The sequence below is a fragment of the Nicotiana tomentosiformis genome, chromosome 1 (assembly GCF_000390325.3).
Source record: "Nicotiana tomentosiformis chromosome 1, ASM39032v3, whole genome shotgun sequence".
Classification (NCBI taxonomy): domain Eukaryota; kingdom Viridiplantae; phylum Streptophyta; class Magnoliopsida; order Solanales; family Solanaceae; genus Nicotiana; species Nicotiana tomentosiformis.
The window spans coordinates 153,479,027-153,499,755 of NC_090812.1; the positions used below are offsets into that span (position 1 = coordinate 153,479,027).

General features: G+C 35.1%; 1 protein-coding gene across 1 annotated transcript; it reads left to right on the forward strand.

Moving 5' to 3' along the window:
* The first annotated feature begins 817 nt into the window (after positions 1–817).
* On the forward strand, positions 818–20,606 carry LOC104120327 (non-specific phospholipase C2). Its single transcript, XM_070192558.1, has 5 exons — positions 818–1,370; positions 14,970–15,300; positions 15,980–16,300; positions 19,182–19,361; positions 20,162–20,606. The coding sequence occupies exons 1-5, from the start codon at positions 930–932 to the stop codon at positions 20,464–20,466; spliced, it is 1,578 nt and encodes a 525-aa protein (XP_070048659.1). The 5' UTR covers positions 818–929; the 3' UTR covers positions 20,467–20,606.
* Positions 20,607–20,729: the final 123 nt, after the last annotated feature.

Below are 20,729 nucleotides of genomic sequence, written 5' to 3' on the forward strand. Positions count from 1 at the left end.
GTAGCCTTGCTATCTTTTATCTTACTAAAAGATTAGGTTATCACCAAAGGGGATCTTGAATTTTAATGCTCATTATAAAAATTTATGTGTAACTATCTTATGAATTTTTTTATCATTCAAATATATTTTATGATGTTTACGTATCAAACTTTAATTTTATAAAATTTGAGTAAAAAAACCATAAAAGCAGCCGCGTTCTTTGCTGGAAAGCTAGAACCTCCCTCATTATCACACCATTCCCTTTTCCTCTACAATGACCTAATTTTTCTCATTTTCATATGGTAATTTTTTTTATTTCTCATCCTATGTCTGATATTTTTATTGGCATCCGGCTATATTCTGATTTGTATTGGGAAATCCTACGGAAAGAAGCCTTGAAGAAATATTAATTTTTTCTCTGTGTGATCTATAAGTCACGGATTTGAACCGTGGAAGCAGCCACTAATGCTTCCGTTAGAGTAGGTTGTCTGCATCACACCCCTTGAGGCACGGCTCTTCTCTGAATCCTGTGTAAATGCGAGATACTTTTTGCACTGACTACCTTTTTCTTATGGAAAAATCCTACATTGGAATATAAAATGTTCTTTAACAAAGATAATTTCGTACCTAGAACTCAAACTGAAACCTCTAATTAAGAATAAAAGAGTATATTTTAATTTACTACAGCCTTCTACATCATATGCTAAAGTTTAGCACTTTGACATAATGTAGCATTGCATCTAAATATAAAAGCATTTATTAAAGAAGATATTTTCCATTCCCAACCAACAAAGCAACAAAACATATACATACAAAATATAGAAGTATCCAATTCTCACCACCCAACACTCCACTACTTGCCCACAACTCTATAAATTCCAACTTTCAGTCAGTTCACGGACCATACTAACAACCACTGCAAAAGAAAAAAAAAATACTCTACCATCACAATGTCATCCAAAAATATTAATAGTCCGACGAACATCGTCGAACTATTAATTTTTCTAATTCTAATAGGAAATCATCACTATAATTGGGCTGTCGCTGACAGCCCAATAAAAACAGTAGTGATTCTCGTAATGGAGAACAGGTCATTCGACCACATGTTAGGGTGGATGAAAAAGCTCAACCCGGAAATCAATGGCGTCGACGGGTCCGAATCTAACCCGATTTCGACAACGGATCCGAAAGCTCTTCGGATTTTATTTGGTGATCAGTCTCATTATGTTGATCCTGATCCAGGACATTCATTTCAAGCAATACGTGAACAGATATTTGGGTCAAATGACAGTTCGAAAAATCCAGCACCTATGAATGGATTTGCTCAACAAGCTCTTTCTATGGATTCTAATATGCCTGAACAAGTCATGAACGGATTCCAGCCTGATATGGTAATTACTATTATTGTTACTGTTACTCCTATATTATTCTTATAATTTTTTTTTTTTTATCTTTTCTTAATTTTTGGATAAATAAATTAAACCAAGTGCAAAATAGGGAGGGAAAAACAAAGGAGAGGAAAGCTTCATTAAATATTTAATGTTTTGGTATGAGAAAGTTGAGTCTTACTATTTGAGGAGATAAATGGACTTTTTCTAAAATTTTAATATATTTCAAAATAGTTTTAACTACATTTGTAATTTAAAGAAGTATTTTTGTAACATTTAAAAGAAAATAAGAAAATAACATGTTTAAGTTCACCCCGAAAATAGGTACATTAGCTCTTGTATTCTGAAGGAAGGGAGCAAAATTTTGAAATAAATAAATAAATAATAATAATTTATCAGCATCCGATGTCTCTTTCAAACTGATGAATGCGGGACATGTATTCTGTATATAAACTTTTTATCTCTTAGTTACAATTAAGTGATATGTATATAATCAATGATATGTGAATTTTAAGGTTAAAAATGATTTGATTTGGTATAATTTTCAAATGTTGTGGAAAAGAATTTTCTAAAAGTTTAGGTAGATATGAACACATTCTCTAGGATTTGACGTATATAATATCTTTTTCTTCTTTCCAATTTATTGAGTCTAATAATGAGTAGCTGGTAGCTACTATACGTAACAAATAGTTGTTTTTGTATTGCCTTCCTATAACTAATTACGAGACATTAAATAGTAATATTAGATTTGCCTATTTTTATTTCAAGTTTTCATCGGATATGGACACCTTCCTCTCTTTTTTTTCGGTTGGTTTACTCTCCCGGTGTCCGTTATCATTTGACCAAATCCGAATCCGAATCCGAATCCGAACCCGAGCCGAGCAGAGCGATCGACGACGACGGCACGAAACTTGCTTTCTTCTTAACTCTTTAAGAGCTACAAGAAGAGCAATTATATATATACCCACCAAAAATCTTTTCCTCTTCCAATATGGGACAATGTCTCATTGTCAAGAGGGGGAAACTTAAAATTTTTACTCAAAAATTTTATTTTTTCCTCCATTTCTCATTCACCCTCATTTTAAGACTATTTCATCTTAAATAACAAAAAAACCTCAACAATCCCCCACATGAATGGGGAATGGCTATATCACGGAAGTATGCATGGAAAAGCTGTGTGATTTGCAAGTAAGGATTAATCGCATCTGGATAAGTAGGTTTCCCTTTGAACTTTCCGTAGTGAACTTATGTCGGATATACTCGGTCAATCGGTAGATTTGATATCTTTGAATCGTCGATCTTTGGTGTATACCTAGACAAACATAAGTCACACAATCAACCCTTAACCGTCTTTGGTTCTCATTGTTGTGTTCGTTTCAGCCATGAACACCGCCTGGTTTCATAAGTGCGTAGAGAACTGGCCTTACAAAGTTCTCCTTGAAGCGGCTAACATTTCACACTTACATAGGTGATTCCTAAACGTGTCATCCTATAGATACACTATTTGATATACCCCGTATCAAATTTAGAAATTATTAAAAAGCCTTAATGCTTTATCCTTGGTACTGAATATTGTCTCATCACGAGAACAGACTAAAATTTTATTTGATAATGTTGAACCGTCATTAATGACTTTGTTTGATCTCCTTGAACCTAGATCTTGGGATCTCCAGTCTTCTAGGTAGAGTTACTGCCACAATGACTTGTTCTGAGCCATAGCCCCATTCCCCTTGATGATTTCTCAACTACCTCTCTAGTTAGGCCTTTTGTAAGTGGATCCGACACATTATCACTTGACTTTACATAGTCAATCATGATAATTCCTCTAGAGAGTAATTGCCTAACGGTTTTATGTCTTCGTCGTATATGACGAGATTTACCGTTATACATAACGCTCCCAGCCCTTCCAATTGCCGCTTGACTATCACAATGTATGCATATTGGTGCCAATGGTTTGGGCCAAAATGGAATGTCTTCCAAGAAATTCCGGAGCCATTCAACTTCTTCACCGGCTTTATCTAAGGCTATGAATTCAGCCTCCATTGTAGAGCGGGCAATACATGTTTGTTTGGACGACTTCCAAGATACCGCTCCTCCACCAATAGTGAATACATATCCATTCGTGGACTTAGAATCAGTTGAACCGGTGATCCAATTTGCATCACAGTATCCCTCAATCACCGCAGGGAATTTACTGTAGTGCAAGTCAAAGTTTTGGGTATGTTCTAAATATCCCAAAACTCGTTTCATTGCCATCCAATGAGATTGGCTTGGATTGCTCGTATATTGACTCAGTTTACTTATAGCACAAGCTATATCTGGTTGTGTACAATTCATGATATACATTAAGCATCCCAACACACGAGCATAATCCAATTGTGATATGCTTTGGCCTTTATTCTTTGCTAATGCAAGATTCACGTCAATTGGAGTCTTTGCAACTTGTAAGCTCAAGTGCTTGAATTTTTCAAGTACTGTCTTAATATAATGAGATTGTGACAATGCCAGACCTTGAGGAGTCTTATGGATCTTAATTCCCAGAATTAAATCAGCAACTCCCAAGTTTTTCATATCAAACTTGCTATTGAGCATACGCTTAGTAGCATTTATGTTGGCAATGTCATTACTCATTATCAGCATATCATCCACATATAGGCAAACAATGACTATGTGATTTGGAACATTTTTAATGTACACACATTTATCATATTTATTTGTCTTAAAACTATTTGACAACATTGTTTGGTCAAATTTCGCATGTCATTATTTGGGTGCTTGTTTTAGTCCGTAAAGAGACTTAACAAGTCTACATACCTTCTTTTTTTTACCTGGAACCACAAACCCTTCAGGTTATTCCATTTAATTTCTTCCTCCAACTCTCCATTTAAGAAGGCCGTCTTAACATCCATTTGATGAATTTCAAGACCATACACTGCAGCTAATACTACTAACATCCTTATGGACGTAATTCTTGTAACTGGAGAGTATGTATCAAAGTAGTCTAGACCTTCTCGTTGTCTATACCCTTTGACTACGAGTCTTGCCTTGAATTTATCAATAGTTCCATCATCTTTGATTTTTCTCTTAAAAATCTATTTAGAACCCAAAGGTTTATTTCTAGGAGGAAGATCAACTAATTCCCATGTATGGTTGTTCAATATGAATTCTATTTCACTATTGACTGCCTCTTTCCAAAACAATGATTCGGAAGAAGTCATAGCTTCTTTAAATGTTTGAGGCTCATTCTCCAATAAGAAAGTCACAAATCTGGTCCAAATGAAGTAGACGTTCTTTGACGTTTACTACGTCTTGGATCCTCCTGATTACATATACTTTCTTTTGTTTCTTCCCGAGGTCGTTTAGATCCTTCACCAAACGACTCACATTCCTTTTTATACGGATATATATTTTCAAAGAGCTCAGCATTATCTGATTCTATAACCGTATTATTATGAATGTCGGAATTTTCTGATTTATGAACCAGAAATCGATATGCTTTACTATTTGTCGCATATCCTATGAAAACACAATTAACGGTTTTCGGTCCTATCTTTACCCTTTTGGGTTTAGGAACTTGCACTTTTGCCAAACACCCCCACACTTTAAAATAATTCAAGTTGGGTTTCCTTCCTTTTCATTTTTCATATGGAATGGATTGTGTTTTGCTATAGGGCACTCGATTTAATATTCAATTAGCTGTAAGAATGGCTTCCCCCCACAAGTTCTGTGGGAAATCAGAACTTATCAACAACGCGTTCATCATCTTCTTTAATGTGCAATTCTTTCTTTCCGCAATCCCATTAGATTGGGACGTGTAAGGGGCTGTTGTTTGATGAATAATTCCATATTCTAAACATATTTCTTCAAAAGGAGATTCATATTCACCACCCCTATCACTTCTTATCATTTTTACTTTCTTGTTAAGTTGCGTTTCAACTTCATTTTTGTATTGCCTGAATGCGTTTATTGCTTCATCTTTACTATTCAGTAAGTAAACATAGCAATATCGAGTACTATCATCAATAAAAGTTATGAAATACTTTTTTCCACCGTGAGATGGTATTGACTTCATGTCACAAATATCTGTGTGAATTAAGTCTAAATGATTTGAATTCCTTTCAACTAACTTATAAGGATGTTTAACATACTTAGATTCCACACATGTTTGACATTTTGATTTTTCACATTCAAACTTAGGCAGTACTTTCAAGTTAATCATTTTTCGCAAGGTTTTATAATTGACATGACCCAAATGTACATGCCATAAATCATTTGACTCAAATAAGTAAGAAGAAGCTGAAATATTATTATTGTTTTCCACAACCATTACATTTAGATTGAAAAGGCCCTCGGTGAGGTAACCTTTTCCTACAAATATTTTATTCTTACTTATGAAAACCTTGTCGGACACAAAAATGCACTTAAAACCGTGCTTAACAAGAAGTCCAGTAGAGACTAAATTCTTTCTCATTTCGGGAACATGAAGAACATTGTTCAAAGTCATGACCTTGCCAGAAGTCATTTTCAGAAATATCTTCCCATATCCTTCAACTTTTGCTATTGAAGTATTTTCCATATAAACTGTCTCTCCGGGTCCAGCAGGAGCATAAGTAGCAAAAGCTTCTCTAACTGCACAAACATGGCGAGTGGCTCCAGAATTAAACCACCACTGTTTAGGATTTTCCACCAAGTTACATTCAGAAAGCATGGCACACAAGTTATCAACATCATCATGCTTTACTACCATGTTTGCTTGACCCTTTTTTTTGTCATTTTTGGGAGCACGACACTCCGTAAATTTGTGTCTGATTTTTTCACAGTTGTAGCAGTTTCCACTTAACCGCTTCTTGCTTGGGTTGTATTTCGAAACAGAAGCCTTCTTCCTCTTTTTGTTATCTTCAACAATATTTGCTCCCATTATTGTTGAATTTCCACGGCCTCTCCTTTCAGCAGCTTTATTGTCCTCTTCGATTCTCAACCGAACAATGAGATCTTCAAGGGACATTTCCTTTCGTTTGTGTTTCAAATAATTTTTGAAGTCCTTCCACAACGGAGGCAACTTCTTAATCATTGCTGCTACTTGGAATGCTTCATTGATGACAAGACCTTTAGCAAGTAGATCATGAATAATCACTTGCAATTCCTAGACTTGGGTAATAACAGACTTGCTATCTGCCATTTTGTAGTCCAAAAATTTTGCGGCAACGAATTTCTTCATCCCGGCATCTTCAGTTTTATATTTCTTTTCAAGCGCATTCCACAATTCTTTTGACGTCTCCACGCCAATGTATACATTATACAGATTATCATCCAGTCCGCTAAGAATACAATTCTTGCATAAAAAATCAGAATACTTCCACGCTTCAATCACGACAAAGCGTTCATTCTCTGGAGTTTTATCTGGCAGATCAGGAACATCTTCCTTGATGAACTTCTGTAGACATAATATAGTTAAGTAGGAGAACATCTTCTGCTGCCAGTGCTTGAAATCAATCCCGGATAATTTTCTGGGTTTTTCTGCCGGTGCCAACGCCGGTGTTCGGCTTGTCGATGCGTTGGCAGTCACCGTCGAAACAACTTGGTTTTCGCTTTCAGTCATTATTTTTTTCTGTAAAAGAATGACACAAACAAACGTTTAATAAATGTTTTCAAACTGGAGTAAAAATCACATAGATTTAAATCTCCAGTTTGAAAACGTTTGTTTGTGTCATTCTTTTACAGAAAAAAATGACGACTGAAAGCGAAAACCAAGTTGTTCCGACGGTGACTGCCAACGCATCGACAAGCCGAACACCGGCGTTGGCACCGGCAGAAAAACCCAGAAAATTTTCCGGGATTGATTTCAAGCGCTGGCAGCAGAAGATGTTCTTCTACTTAACTACGTTATGTCAACAGAAGTTCATCAAGGAAGATGTTCCTGATCTGCCAGATAAAACTCCAGAGAATGAATGCTTTATTGTGATTGAAGCGTGGAAGCATTCTGATTTTTTATGCAAGAATTATATTCTTAGCGGACTGGATAATAATCTGTATAATGTATACAGTGGTGTGGAGACGTCAAAAGAATTGTGGAATGCGCTTGAAAAGAAATATAAAACTGAAGATGCCGGGATGAAGAAATTCGTTGCCACAAAATTTTTGGACTACAAAATGGCAGATAGCAAGTCTGTTATTACCCAAGTCCAGTAATTGCAAGTGATTATTCATGATCTACTTGCTGAAGGTCTTGTCATCAATGAAGCATTCCAAGTAGCAGCAATGATTGAGAAGTTGCCTCCATTGTGGAAGGACTTCAAAAATTATTTGAAACACAAACGAAAGGAAATATCCCTTGAAGATCTCATTGTTCGGTTGAGAATCGAAGAGGACAATAAAGCTACTGAAAGGAGATCAAACTTATTATTATTAAAATGATCTGAACTGTTTCAAAGACCCAACAGAGGCCGTGGAAATTCAACAATAATGGGAGCAAATATTGTTGAAGATAACAAAAAGAGGAAGAAGGCTTCTGTTCCGAAATACAACCCAAGCAAGAAGCGGTTCAGTGGAAACTGCTACAACTGTGGGAAAATCGAACACAAATCTACGGAGTGTCGTGCTCCGAAGAAAGACAAGAAAAGGGGTCAAGCAAACATGGTAGTAAAGCATGATGATGTTGATAACTTGTGTGCCATGCTTTCTGAATGTAACTTGGTGGGAAATCCTAAACAGTGGTGGTTTGATTCTGGAGCCACTCGCCATGTTTGTGCAGTTAGAGAAGCTTTTGCTACTTATGCTCCTACTAGACCCGGAGATACAGTTTATATGGGAAATGCTTCAACAACAAAAGTTGAAGGATATGGGAAGATATTTCTGAAAATGACTTCTGGCAAGGTCATGACTTTGAACAATGTCATTCATGTTCCCGAAATGAGAAAGAATTTAGTCTCTACTGGACTTCTTGTTAAGCACGGTTTTAAGTGCGTTTTTGTATCCGACAAGGTTGTCATAAGTAAGAATAAAATATTTGTAGGAAAAGGTTACCTCACCGAGGGCCTTTTCAATCTAAATGTAATGGTTGTGGAAAACAATAATAATATTTCAGCTTCTTCTTACTTACTTGAGTCATATGATTTATGGCATGTACGTTTGGGTCATGTCAATTATAAAACCTTGCGGAAAATGATTAACTTGAAAGTACTGCCTAAGTTTGAATGCGAAAAATCAAAATGTCAAACATGTGTGGAATCTAAGTATGTTAAACATCCTTATAAGTCAGTTGAAAGGAATTCAAATCCTTTAGACTTAATTCACACAAATATTTGTGACATGAAGTCAATACTATCTCGCGGTGGAAAGAAGTATTTCATAACTTTTATTGACGATGGTACTCGATATTGCTATGTTTACTTATTGAATAGTAAAGATGAAGCAATAAACGCATTCAGGCAATACAAAAATGAAGTTGAAATGCAACTTAACAAGAAAGTAAAAATGATAAGAAGTGATAGGGGTGGTGAATATGAATCTCCTTTTGAATAAATATGTTTAGAATATGGAATTATTCATCAAACAACAGCCCCTTACACGCCCCAATCTAATGGGATTGCGAAAAGAAAGAATCGCACATTAAAGGAGATGATGAACGCGTTGTTGATAAGTTCTAGTTTGCCACAGAACTTGTGGGGGGAAGCCATTCTTACGGCTAATCGAATATTAAATCGAGTGCCCCATAGCAAAACACAATCCATTCCATATGAAAAATGGAAAGGAAGGAAGCCCAACTTGAATTATTTTAAAGTGTGGGGGTGTTTGGCAAAAGTGCAAGTTCCTAAACCCAAAAGGGTAAAGATAGGACCGAAAACCGTTGATTGTGTTTTCATAGGATATGCGACAAATAGTAAAGCATATCGATTTCTGGTTCATAAATCAGAAAATCCCGACATTCATAATAATACGGTTATAGAATCAGATAATGCTGAGCTCTTTGAAAATATATATCCGTATAAAAAAGGAATGTGAGTCGTTTGGTGAAGGATCTAAACGACCTCGGGAAGAAACAAAAGAAAGTATATGTAATCAGGAGGATCCAAGACGTAGTAAACGTCAAAGAACGTCTACTTCATTTGGACCAGATTTTGTGACTTTCTTATTGGAGAATGAGCCTCAAACATTTAAAGAAGCTATGACTTCTTCCGAATCATTGTTTTGGAAAGAGGCAGTCAATAGTGAAATAGAATCCATATTGAACAACCATACATGGGAATTGGTTGATCTTCCTCCTGGATATAAACCTTTAGGTTCTAAATGGGTTTTTAAGAGAAAAATCAAAGATGATGGAACTATTGATAAATTCAAGGCAAGACTCGTAGTCAAAGGGTATAGACAACGAGAAGGTCTAGACTACTTTGATACATACTCTCCAGTTACAAGAATTATGTCCATACGGATGTTAGTAGCATTAGCTGCAGTGTATGGTCTTGAAATTCATCAAATGGATGTTAAGACGGCCTTCTTAAATGGAGAGTTGGAGGAAGAAATTTACATGGAAAAACCTGAAGGGTTTGTGGTTCCAGGTAAAGAAAAGAAGGTATGTAGACTTGTTAAGTCTCTTTACGGACTAAAACAAGCACCCAAACAATGGCATGCGAAATTTGACCAAACAATGTTGTCAAATGGTTTTAAGATAAATGAATGTGATAAATGTGTGTACATTAAAAATGTTCCAAATCACATAGTCATTGTTTGCCTATATGTGGATGATATGCTGATAATGAGTAATGACATTGCCAACATAAATGCTACTAAGCATATGTTCAATAGCAAGTTTGATAAGAAAAACTTGGGAGTTGCTGATTTAATTCTGGGAATTAAGATCCATAAGACTCCTCAAGGTCTGGCATTGTCACAATCTCATTATATTAAGACAGTACTTGAAAAATTCAAGAACTTGAGCTTTAAAGTTGCAAAGACTCCAATTGATATGAATCTTGCATTAGCAAAGAATAAAGGCCAAAGCATATCACAATTGGATTATGCTCGTGTATTGGGATGCTTAATGTATATCATGAATTGTACACGACCAGATATAGCTTGTGCTATAAGTAAACTGAGTCAATATACGAGCAATCCATGCCAATCTCATTGGATGGCAATGAAACGAGTTTTGGGATATTTAAAACATACCCAGAACTTTGACTTGCACTACAATAAATTCCCTGCGGTGATTGTGGGATACTGTGATGCAAATTGGATCACCGGTTCAACTGATTCTAAGTCCACGAGTGGATATGTATTCACTATTGGTGGAGGAGCGGTATCTTGGAAGTCGTCCAAACAAACATGTATTGCCCGCTCTACAATGGAGGTTGAATTCATAGCCTTAGATAAAGCCGGTGAAGAAGTTGAATGACTCTGAAATTTCTTGGAAGACATTCCATTTTGGCCCAAACCGTTGGCACCAATATGCATACATTGTGATAGTCAAGTGGCAATTGAAAGGGCTGGGAGCGTTATGTATAACGGTAAATCTCGTCATATACGACGAATACATAAAACTGTTAGGCAATCACTCTCTAGAGGAATTATCACGATTGACTATGTAAAGTTAAGTGATAATGTGTCGGATCCACGTACAAAAGACCTAACTAGAGAGGTAGTTGAGAAATCATCAAGTGGAATGGGGCTATGGTCGAGAACAAGTCATTGTGGCAGTAACTCTACCTAGAAGACTGGAGATCCCAAGATCTAGGTTCAAGGAGATCAAACAAAGTCATTAATGACAGTTCAACATTGTCAAATAAAATTTTAGTCCGTTCTCGTGATGAGACAATATTCAGTACCAAGGATAAAACATTAAGGCTTTTTAATGATTTCTAAATTTGATACGGGGTATATCAAATAGTGTATCTACAGGATGACACGTTTAGGAATCACCTATGTAAGTGTGAAGTGCTAGCCGCTTCAAAGAGAACTTTGTAAGGCCAGTTCTCTACGCACTTATGAAACCAGACGGTGTTCATGGCTGAAACGAACACAACAATGAGAACCAAAGACGGTTAAGGATTGATTGTGTGACTTATGTTTGTCTAGGTATACACCAAAGATCGACGGTTCAAAGATATCAAATCTACCGATTGACCGAGTATATCCGACATAAGCTCACTACGGAAAGTTCAAAGGGAAACCTACTTATCCAGATGCGATTAATCCTTGCTTGCAAATCACACAGTTTTTCCATATCACACAATTTTTCCATGCATACTTCCGTGATATAGCCATTCCCCATTCATGTGGGGGATTGTTGAGGTTTTTGTTATTTAAGATGAAATAGTCTTAAAATGAGGGTGAATGGAAAATGGAGGGAAAAATAAAATTTTTGAGTAAAATTTTAAGTTTTTCCCTCTTGACAATGAGACATTGTCCCATATTGGAAGAGGAAAAGATTTTTGGTGGGTATATATATAATTGCTCTTCTTGTAGCTCTTAAAGAGTTAAGAAGAAAGCAAGCCTCGCGTCGTCGTCGTCGTCGTCGCTCGCTCTGCTCGGCTTCGGCTTCGGATTTAGATTTGGATTTGGTCAAATGATCGATTGATTGATTAATTTTTTGGACCAAATTTATTTGTTAATAGTAAATATTAACATAAGATTATCCGCATTTATAACAGATATGTTCCAATTCGTGTATTGACCACCAGCTGCAATAGCAACCGCCTAATGCTCTTTCCACCATGGCCAAGTGCTTGCTCCACAAACAAGCTAGTGCATGCTCCACCATGGATGGTGGAGGGTCGTTCATCTTCAAAGCTGACTGCTATAAATATGTGCAGCAGCTGTTGAAGAAAGATACACCAAACTGAAAATGCTCAACTTTGGCTATACATTGCACTCCTTCCTCTCAGCATTTCCATACGATTTTCTGAGTTTCTACTCCTTTGTTCTGCATTGTTTTAACTTCAAACAAAGCAACTGTAAGTGTGATTTGCTACCGAACTTTGTGTTCGCTGAAATACTGGGATTTGAAGTACCGCTACACCAGTGTATGATTCGTTCTATCCTGGGAGGAAATAATCCATAACCTTGGGTACTAGGAGGGGATTAAATTCCTTAAGGAAACACAGTGAATTCAGTGGGCTCGAATTAATTATTGTTTCATTACGATAATTTATATTTCCCAGAATTATTATTTACAAATACAGCAATATTGGCGGGACTAACAATTAACAATTATTGAGGTTTTTGTTATTTAAGATGAAATAGTCTTAAAATGATGGTGAATGGGAAATGGAGGGAAAAATGAAAATTTTTAGTAAAATTTTAAGTTTCTCCCTTTTGACAATGACACATTGTCCCATATTGGAAGAGGAAAAGATTTTTGGTGGGTATATATATAATTTCTCTTCTTGTAGCTCTTAAAGAGTTAAGAAGAAAGCAAGCCTCGCGCCGTCGTCGTCGTCGCTCGCTCTGCTCGGCTTCGGCTTCGGCTTCGGCTTCGGCTTCGGATTCGGATTCGGATTCGGATTTGGATTTGGTCAAATGATTGATTGATTAATTTTTTGGACCAAATTTATTTGTTAATAGTAAATATTAACGTAAGATTATTCGCATTTATAACGGATATGTTCCAATCCGTGTATTGACCACCAGCTGCAATAGCAGCCGCCTAATGCTCTTCCGACCATGGCCAAGTGCTTGCTCCACAAACAAGCTAGTGCATGCTCCACCATGGAGGGTGGAGGGTCGTTCATCTTCAAAGCTGACTGCTATAAATATGTGCAGTAGCTGTTGAAGAAAGATACACCAAACTGAAAACGCTCAACTTTGGCTATACATTGCACTTCTTCCTCTTAGCATTTCCATACGATTTTCTGAGTTTCTACTCCTTTGTTCTGCATTGTTTTAACTTCAAACAAAGCAACTGTAAGTGTGATTTGCTACCTAACTTTGTGTTCGCTGAAACACTGGGGTTTGAAGTATCGCTACACCAGTGTATGATTCGTTCTATCCTGGGAGGAAATAATCCATAACCTTGGGTACTAGGAGGGGATTAAATTCCTTAAGGAAACACAGTGAATTCAGTGGGCTCGAATTAATTATTATTTCATTACGATAACTTATATTTCCCAGAATTATTATTTACAAATACAGCAATATTGGCGGGACTAACAATTAACAATTGTTGAGATTTTTGTTATTTAAGATGAAATAGTTTTAAAGTGAGGGTGAATGGGAAATTGAGGGGAAAATGAAATTTTTGAGTAAAATTTTAAGTTTTCCCCTCTTGACAATGAGACATTGTCCCATATTAGAAGAGGAAAAGATTTTTGGTGGGTATATATATAATTGCTCTTCTTGTAGCTCTTAAAGAGTTAAGAAGAAAGCAAGCCTCGCGCCGTCGTCGTCGCTCGCTCTGCTCGGCTCGGCTCGGCTTCGGCTTCGGCTTCGGCTTCGGATTGAGATTGGGATTTGGATTTGGATTTGGATTTGATCAAATGATCGATTGATTGATTAATTTTTTGGACCAAATTTATTTGTTAATAGTAAATATTAACGTAAGATTATCCGCATTTGTAACGGATATGTTCCAATCCGTGTATTGACTACCAACTGCAATAGCAGCCGCCTAAATCTTTTCCCACCATGGCCAAGTGCTTGCTCCACAAACAAGTTAGTGCATGCTCCACCATGGAGGGTGGAGGGACGTTCATCTTCAAAGCTGACTGCTATAAATATGTGCAGCAGCTGTTGAAGAAAGATACGCCAAACTGAAAACGCTCAACTTTGGCTATACATTGCACTCCTTCCTCTCAGCATTTCCATACGATTTCTGAGTTTATACTCCTTTGTTCTGCACTGTTTTAACTTCAAACAAAGCAACTATAAGTGTGATTTGCTACCGAACTTTGTGTTCGCTGAAACACTGGGGTTTGAAGTACCGCTACACCAGTGTGTGATTCGTTCTATTCTGGGAGGAAATAATCCATAACCTTGGGTACTAAGAGGGGATTAAATTCCTTAAGGAAACACTGTGAATTCAGTGGGCTCGAATTAATTACTGTTTCATTACGATAACTTATATTTCCCAGAATTATTATTTACAAATACAGCAATATTGACGGGACTAACAATTAACAACTATATCTGGATTTGCGTCGCATAAGGCCCATTTAAGGGGGCGAACGCTCCCTAATAGATATTTTTTCATACTCAAGTCTCTAACCCGAGACATCTAGTTAAGGATGAAGGGATTTTATTCATCCCACCACAATCCATGTTGGTTACACTTTCCTTTTATGCCATATATATATATATAACTTCTATTCTTACTGGTGAGTCCACTTCAACTATACTTCCAAATTTCTGTTATAACCGTTAAATTAAATTGATTGTGTAGAACACTTGTATGCAGTCAGCATATAATTTTTAAATTACAACTAATTAAGGTTATATATATTATGATTATTATCAATATAATAAAATTTTCACACTATTAGTGAAATTTAATCTCTTATAACATATTATTTATTTGATTCAGGTTAACAATTAATGGTATGGGTAAGTGTTTTTTTTTTTTTTTTTTAAGTTAAAACATAATTTAACCTAAATAGATTAGTTATTGTTCAGGTGGCGGCCTATAAGACCCTTGTATCGGAATTTGCGGTGTTCGACCGGTGGTTCGCGTCGGTGCCGGCGTCAACTCAACCGAACCGGCTCTACGTTCACTCCGCCACATCTCACGGCGCCACCTCAAATAATGCGTCGCTGTTAGCCAAAGGTTATCCGCAGAGAACGATCTTCGAGAACCTTGACGATGCCGGAATTAACTTCGGAATATACTACCAGAATATTCCGGCGACTCTATTCTACCGGAATTTGCGTAAGCTCAAGTACATTGGGAAGTTTCATCCCTATGATCTCACCTTCAAAAATGATGCTAAATCAGGAAAGTTGCCAGGTATTGATCATGTCAAATTTACGGTTTATGTTTATATTTTTGAGTTTTTAAAAGCAGGTTTAACCAATTAAGTTTCGTTTCTGAAACGAGTTATCCCAAAATTAATTATTCGGAGATTAGTTATTTCGGAATTATTATCTCACCCTCCAATACTATAATTTCGGGATAATTAATAGTTATACCGCAATTTTATTCCAACCAAACATGGGATAAACTTATATCAAATTTAACCTCGAAATTAATTTACTTTCAGTTTTTTTTTAATCAAATGGTTTGAACTAACTTGGGTTAAACAAAATTCATAACTCAACTTACCTGACTGAAACTTTTTTTTTTAAACAAAAAAAATTAAAATCATTTTGTCATTTATTTTTTTATTTTTTAAGAATTTGTTTAGTAATCTAATCAAATTAAAAGAAACTTTACTTTTTTTTATAGAGAGAAACTGAATAAATAAAAACAAAATTATCTAAAAGAATTCACAATTTCTTAATAATATTTTTCATCTGTTGATTACTTGATATATAAAGTTATCTGATACTTTTCCTAGTGGAAAATAACAGATGTTCCGTAAATTAATTGACATGCGTGCAAAATGATCAGAAATAATTATATATATTTAGCATTAGCGAATAGAATTTAAACTTGTATAAAGTAAATTTGACACTCGTAATACTAGGGTATGTTGTGGTGGAGCAGAGGTACATGGATTCAAAGCTACAGCCAGCGAACGATGATCATCCATCGCATGATGTATATCAAGGACAGATGTTTGTGAAGGAGGTGTACGAAACCCTAAGGGCGAGCCCACAGTGGAACCAAACCCTTCTCGTGATCACGTACGACGAGCACGGAGGGTTCTTTGATCACGTCCCTATACCTGTCAGTGGGGTCCCTAACCCTGATGAAATCATAGGAGAACCGTTTGATTTCAAGTTTGATAGATTGGGTGTTAGGGTTCCTACAATTATGATCTCTCCTTGGATTGAAAAGGGCACAGGTATGAGCACCTTTAACTTGTTCCTATATATTCATCTAATTTTTACGCACTGACAATTTAAAAGAATTAGAAGATAACAACAAATAATTGTATTCATAATAAGTGAAATTTGTAAAAAAGCAAAAAACACAAATAACATGTTTGAAATGTTAAATTACACGGATAGTGTAAATATTATTTTAGTTGTCTGTGTATATAAGTTAAATCTGAAGAAAATGATAGGATTCAAAGAACATAGATTGATGGATTTAATTTTTTATGAGAATCCGTTTTCTAAATAAGATACTCTGTTACTTTTAATTTATGTGTCTTACTTTCACTTGTAAACTATTAAAAAAATTAACATCATCTAGTAAATTTTTAATTTCAATATTTTTGTTATATTCTTAATAACATTCTCTTATAGGAATGACATGACACATATGGTTAATATTACATACTCAAAGAGTAATTTCCGGTATACATACCTTTAGTGTAAGATCATAAGGTTCAAAATTTTTATTATGTCCTTAAAATTTATGTTGAGTCAAACTAAACTAAAAAAATTACATAAAGATATATATCATAATTTTCATTCTTAAAATTCTTTGAAAATAAATCTTGTGAAAGACAAATAGTTTGACACCCAAATAGTAAAAATGTTGTAAACCAATTTCACTTTGCTACTCTGTTTAGCTTAATTGATAGATATTGAGCTAGATTCGCTAAGGGAGTATATTATCTATAAAAAAAAAAATAAGCGCAGGATATGTATTTTTTTAATAACATTTATCACTTAAGTATAATAAATTAAAATAATTGTCGCATGCACTAGATTCAAATATAATTTATAGTGATTTCAAGTACTGCCGACTTAAGAATTGTTTTGACTTTTGAATCCTTTTAAAGGGTGGGCTTATTGTTTATAAAACTAATTCTGAATGCTTTCTTTTAAAATCTAATGCAAATGAGAGTAAATAATTTTGAACTTTTAGATCCCATTGCTTCAAATAAAATATAAGCACTAAAACAGACGACAATTAGATCGAATAATTTCCACGAAAAAAGAGAATAATTGGTCAAAAGTGCATAATACCGCCGAATTGCATGACATTTGAAGTCACTTAGTTCCCATTTGCATCTATCATGTAAGTACCTTGAATAATTGAAGAATTAATATACAGTACGAAACTTTTTAATATAATAATTGCATTTTCACCTTTAACCTACTTATTTTAAGTTATTGATTCCACCTTTTATAGGTTGTTAGCTTTAGTTAATTTTTGAAAGACCCGATATATATATATGAAGTCAAGAATTTTTTTTAAGGGTGTTCAAATTTGAAAGAATTAAAAAAATTTCTCAGACAAAGGGTGTTCAAAATATATTATATGCCTTCAAAACCTAATATTTTACTTATATACGCAATGACGAACAATAGTCAATTGACCACCTTTTAAGACATGTGACTTCGCCCCTACTGATATATAAAAATTATTCTCTAACGTACTTAAGAGTATGATCTAGTGGTCAATGAAGTGGGTTAAGAACCACGAGATCGCATATTCGAGGCCCAACGAAGACAAAAACGCTAAATGATTTCTTCTCATTTGTCTAAGCTTTGACTGACAGAGTTTCACAATACTTGTGTTGGTAGCAAATATTTTGTGAAATTAATGGAGGGACATACAAATTGACTCGAACACGATTTATACTTAATAATTGAATTTGTTGTTGACAAGTGAATGCTTATCTATGTGTCAACAAGTCACATCTCACTTGTTGGATCCCTCATTTCACAACAACTTTTATTAACGGTGTGAATTGCTTTTAAATCTAAACTAATTGCTGCCCATCCATCCCACTTTTATATGATGTAACATGTGAATATACAGATGAGTTTACTGAATTTGTTTGAAAAAGATATGTGCAAAAGTGGTCTTTTTCACACGAGAAGGACACTCCTTTTTTGCCTCGAATAATCTTTTTATTTATTTTTAAATCATCTTAATTTTCTTGTCCAATCAATTTCTTTTAATGTCATAATTTATTAATTTACGTTGCTATAACCTAACAATATATACACAATTCTTATATGTACTATATGTGAGTTTGACAATATATAGATTTCTAGATCTTAAGATCTATTACATTTATTATGATGGTAGCAATATATAAATTCTGCCAAGTATTGAGTTACTTTGGCGTGTGCTATATTATTCTTTTCTTTCTTTACCTTATTAAAACGACTCTGAATACAACAAGAAAAAGTTTTACTATAGATAATAATAAAATCACTTTTTTTCGTAGTAATAAATGGTAATAAAAATAATAATCATAAAGACTATTCCTTTGAAATCGTTAGTTTACTCCTCTTTAATTATGACTTTTTCAATCTAGTACACTCTTTTATGAAAAATACATAAGATTTTATTACTTGAAAGGGTTGACTTTTGCATTTAGTGTAAATTTTATATACGTAGTCTGTATATGTATAGGGTAATACTAGTTTTTTTCCTCTAGGCTTATGATTTCCATTGAAGGGAGTTATAATTTCTACCTTTTCTTCCTTTTTCTTGTCATTAGCATAAAGTTTACGATTTGTATTGATGAGGAGGGGGGTATGATTTGCATATTCATTAGTTACTTGTAATTTTCATAAGGCTGAATAGTCAAATGACACTTGTACTTGTTCCGTTTTGACATCACGCTCCCCTATTACCCGACTTTCATCCAAACATTTAAACTTGATTAAGGGAGGTGGAATTTATAATGTCTTGTCAAAACGGAACAAGTATATTCGACATTTTAACAATAGTAAAAACTTGTGTTATTAGAAACAAAACTAAGCAATTTATTGAATATTGAAATGACATTATCTATTTTTGATTTTGTTTTGCAGTTGTTCATGATCCTAATGGATCGCCGTTTCCGACGTCGGAATATGAACATTCATCGATTCCGGCGACGGTGAAGAAGATATTTGATTTGCCATCACCTTTTCTTACTAAAAGGGATGAATGGGCTGGCACTTTTGAACACATTCTACAAATTAGGAAGGAGCCCAGAACTGATTGCCCTGGTTAGTCATCTCAACTTCAAATACTTTATATTTCTTTGACATTTAATTTCAACAAAAAAAACATAACAAGATAGTTTTTGTACAAGTGAAGTATTTAATTCAGTGGCGGATGTAGTATGTTGCCAGCACATCATGTGTATATTAAGTATACGTCACATGTTCGAACCTTATTGCGGACAAAGTATGATACTTTAAGTTGAGAGGAGGGAAGAGGGGCAGGTGCTTATCACCAATCATCGATTATGAAATCAGTAACGGAGCTAGAATTTTCATTAAGGGGTGTCAAATTATGTAAAAGTAATCATACGAAAAGATCAAGAGGAATCAACATAAAGTATATATGTATATAAATAAAAATTACCTACCTATCCAGTGTATTTTTCGGACGATGGGATGTCAATTGACACCCCTTATTATAAGGTGGCTCCGCCATTGTGTAAAACAAGGTGGACGAAAAAGGGGTTTCACTTGAATCCCCTTCATCAGGATATCATATTGTGCAAGCAAATATGTTTACTTATATATAAATTGTTGAATCTCCTTACATAAGAGAAGATCTTCGTATAATGTCAATGGGGTTCAAAATTTATTGCACATTCCGTCTGTTAATGATTGCCTATCCTGGACGGGACTGTTAAAAAGGAGTGAATAGCTGCTCCGCATATCTGACTCAGTCTCCCGAGTAGCTTCCTTACTCGGTTGCCCTTTCCAAAGCACCTTCCATATAACCTTTGCCTTTGTCTTATAACAAAATCTTGGTTCCTCAACATTATATAACCTAACTTTGTGTTTTTCCACAGAGAAACTTCCAACTCCAACAAAGATCAGAAAGGCAGAAGCAAATGAAGATGCAAACATAAGTGAATTCCAACAAGAATTAGTGCAACTCGCGGCGGTTCTAAAAGGTGATCATCTCCTAACAAGTTACCCAGAAAAGATAGGCAAGAAAATGACTGTAAGAGAAGGGAAAGCTTATATGGAAGACGCCGTAAAACGCTTCTTTGAAGCTGGATTTTCTGCCAAGAAAATTGGTGTTGACGAAGAGCAGATTGTGCAAATGAGGCCTTCTCTCACTACAAGATCATCTACTAATTTGCACCCTTAAAGATGTACTAAGAAATATTCAAACGAAATGTACAAATATACTAAGATGTGGTATTGTTGAAGCCATGATATGATGTAATTATATTACTCCTGTTACAATTATAAGTGTTGAAAGCTATGTTACTCGACTCTTCAAAAATATCATTAGGTGTGTCGGATCCTCCAAAAGTAGTACTTATATTTTTTAAAGATCCAACACGGGTACAACAACATTTTGAACGGTCCCGCAACATAGGTTAAAAGTACCTACTTCAAGTTCCAACT

Bases quoted from the DNA above. Each gene is read 5' to 3' on its own strand.
- LOC104120327 (XM_070192558.1), top strand. From the start codon at position 930: ATGTCATCCAAAAATATTAATAGTCCGACGAACATCGTCGAACTATTA. The intron at 1,371-14,969 runs GTAATTACTATT...GTTATTGTTCAG, and splicing joins ACGGATTCCAGCCTGATATG to GTGGCGGCCTATAAGACCCT. The intron at 16,301-19,181 runs GTATGAGCACCT...TTTGTTTTGCAG, and splicing joins TTGGATTGAAAAGGGCACAG to TTGTTCATGATCCTAATGGA.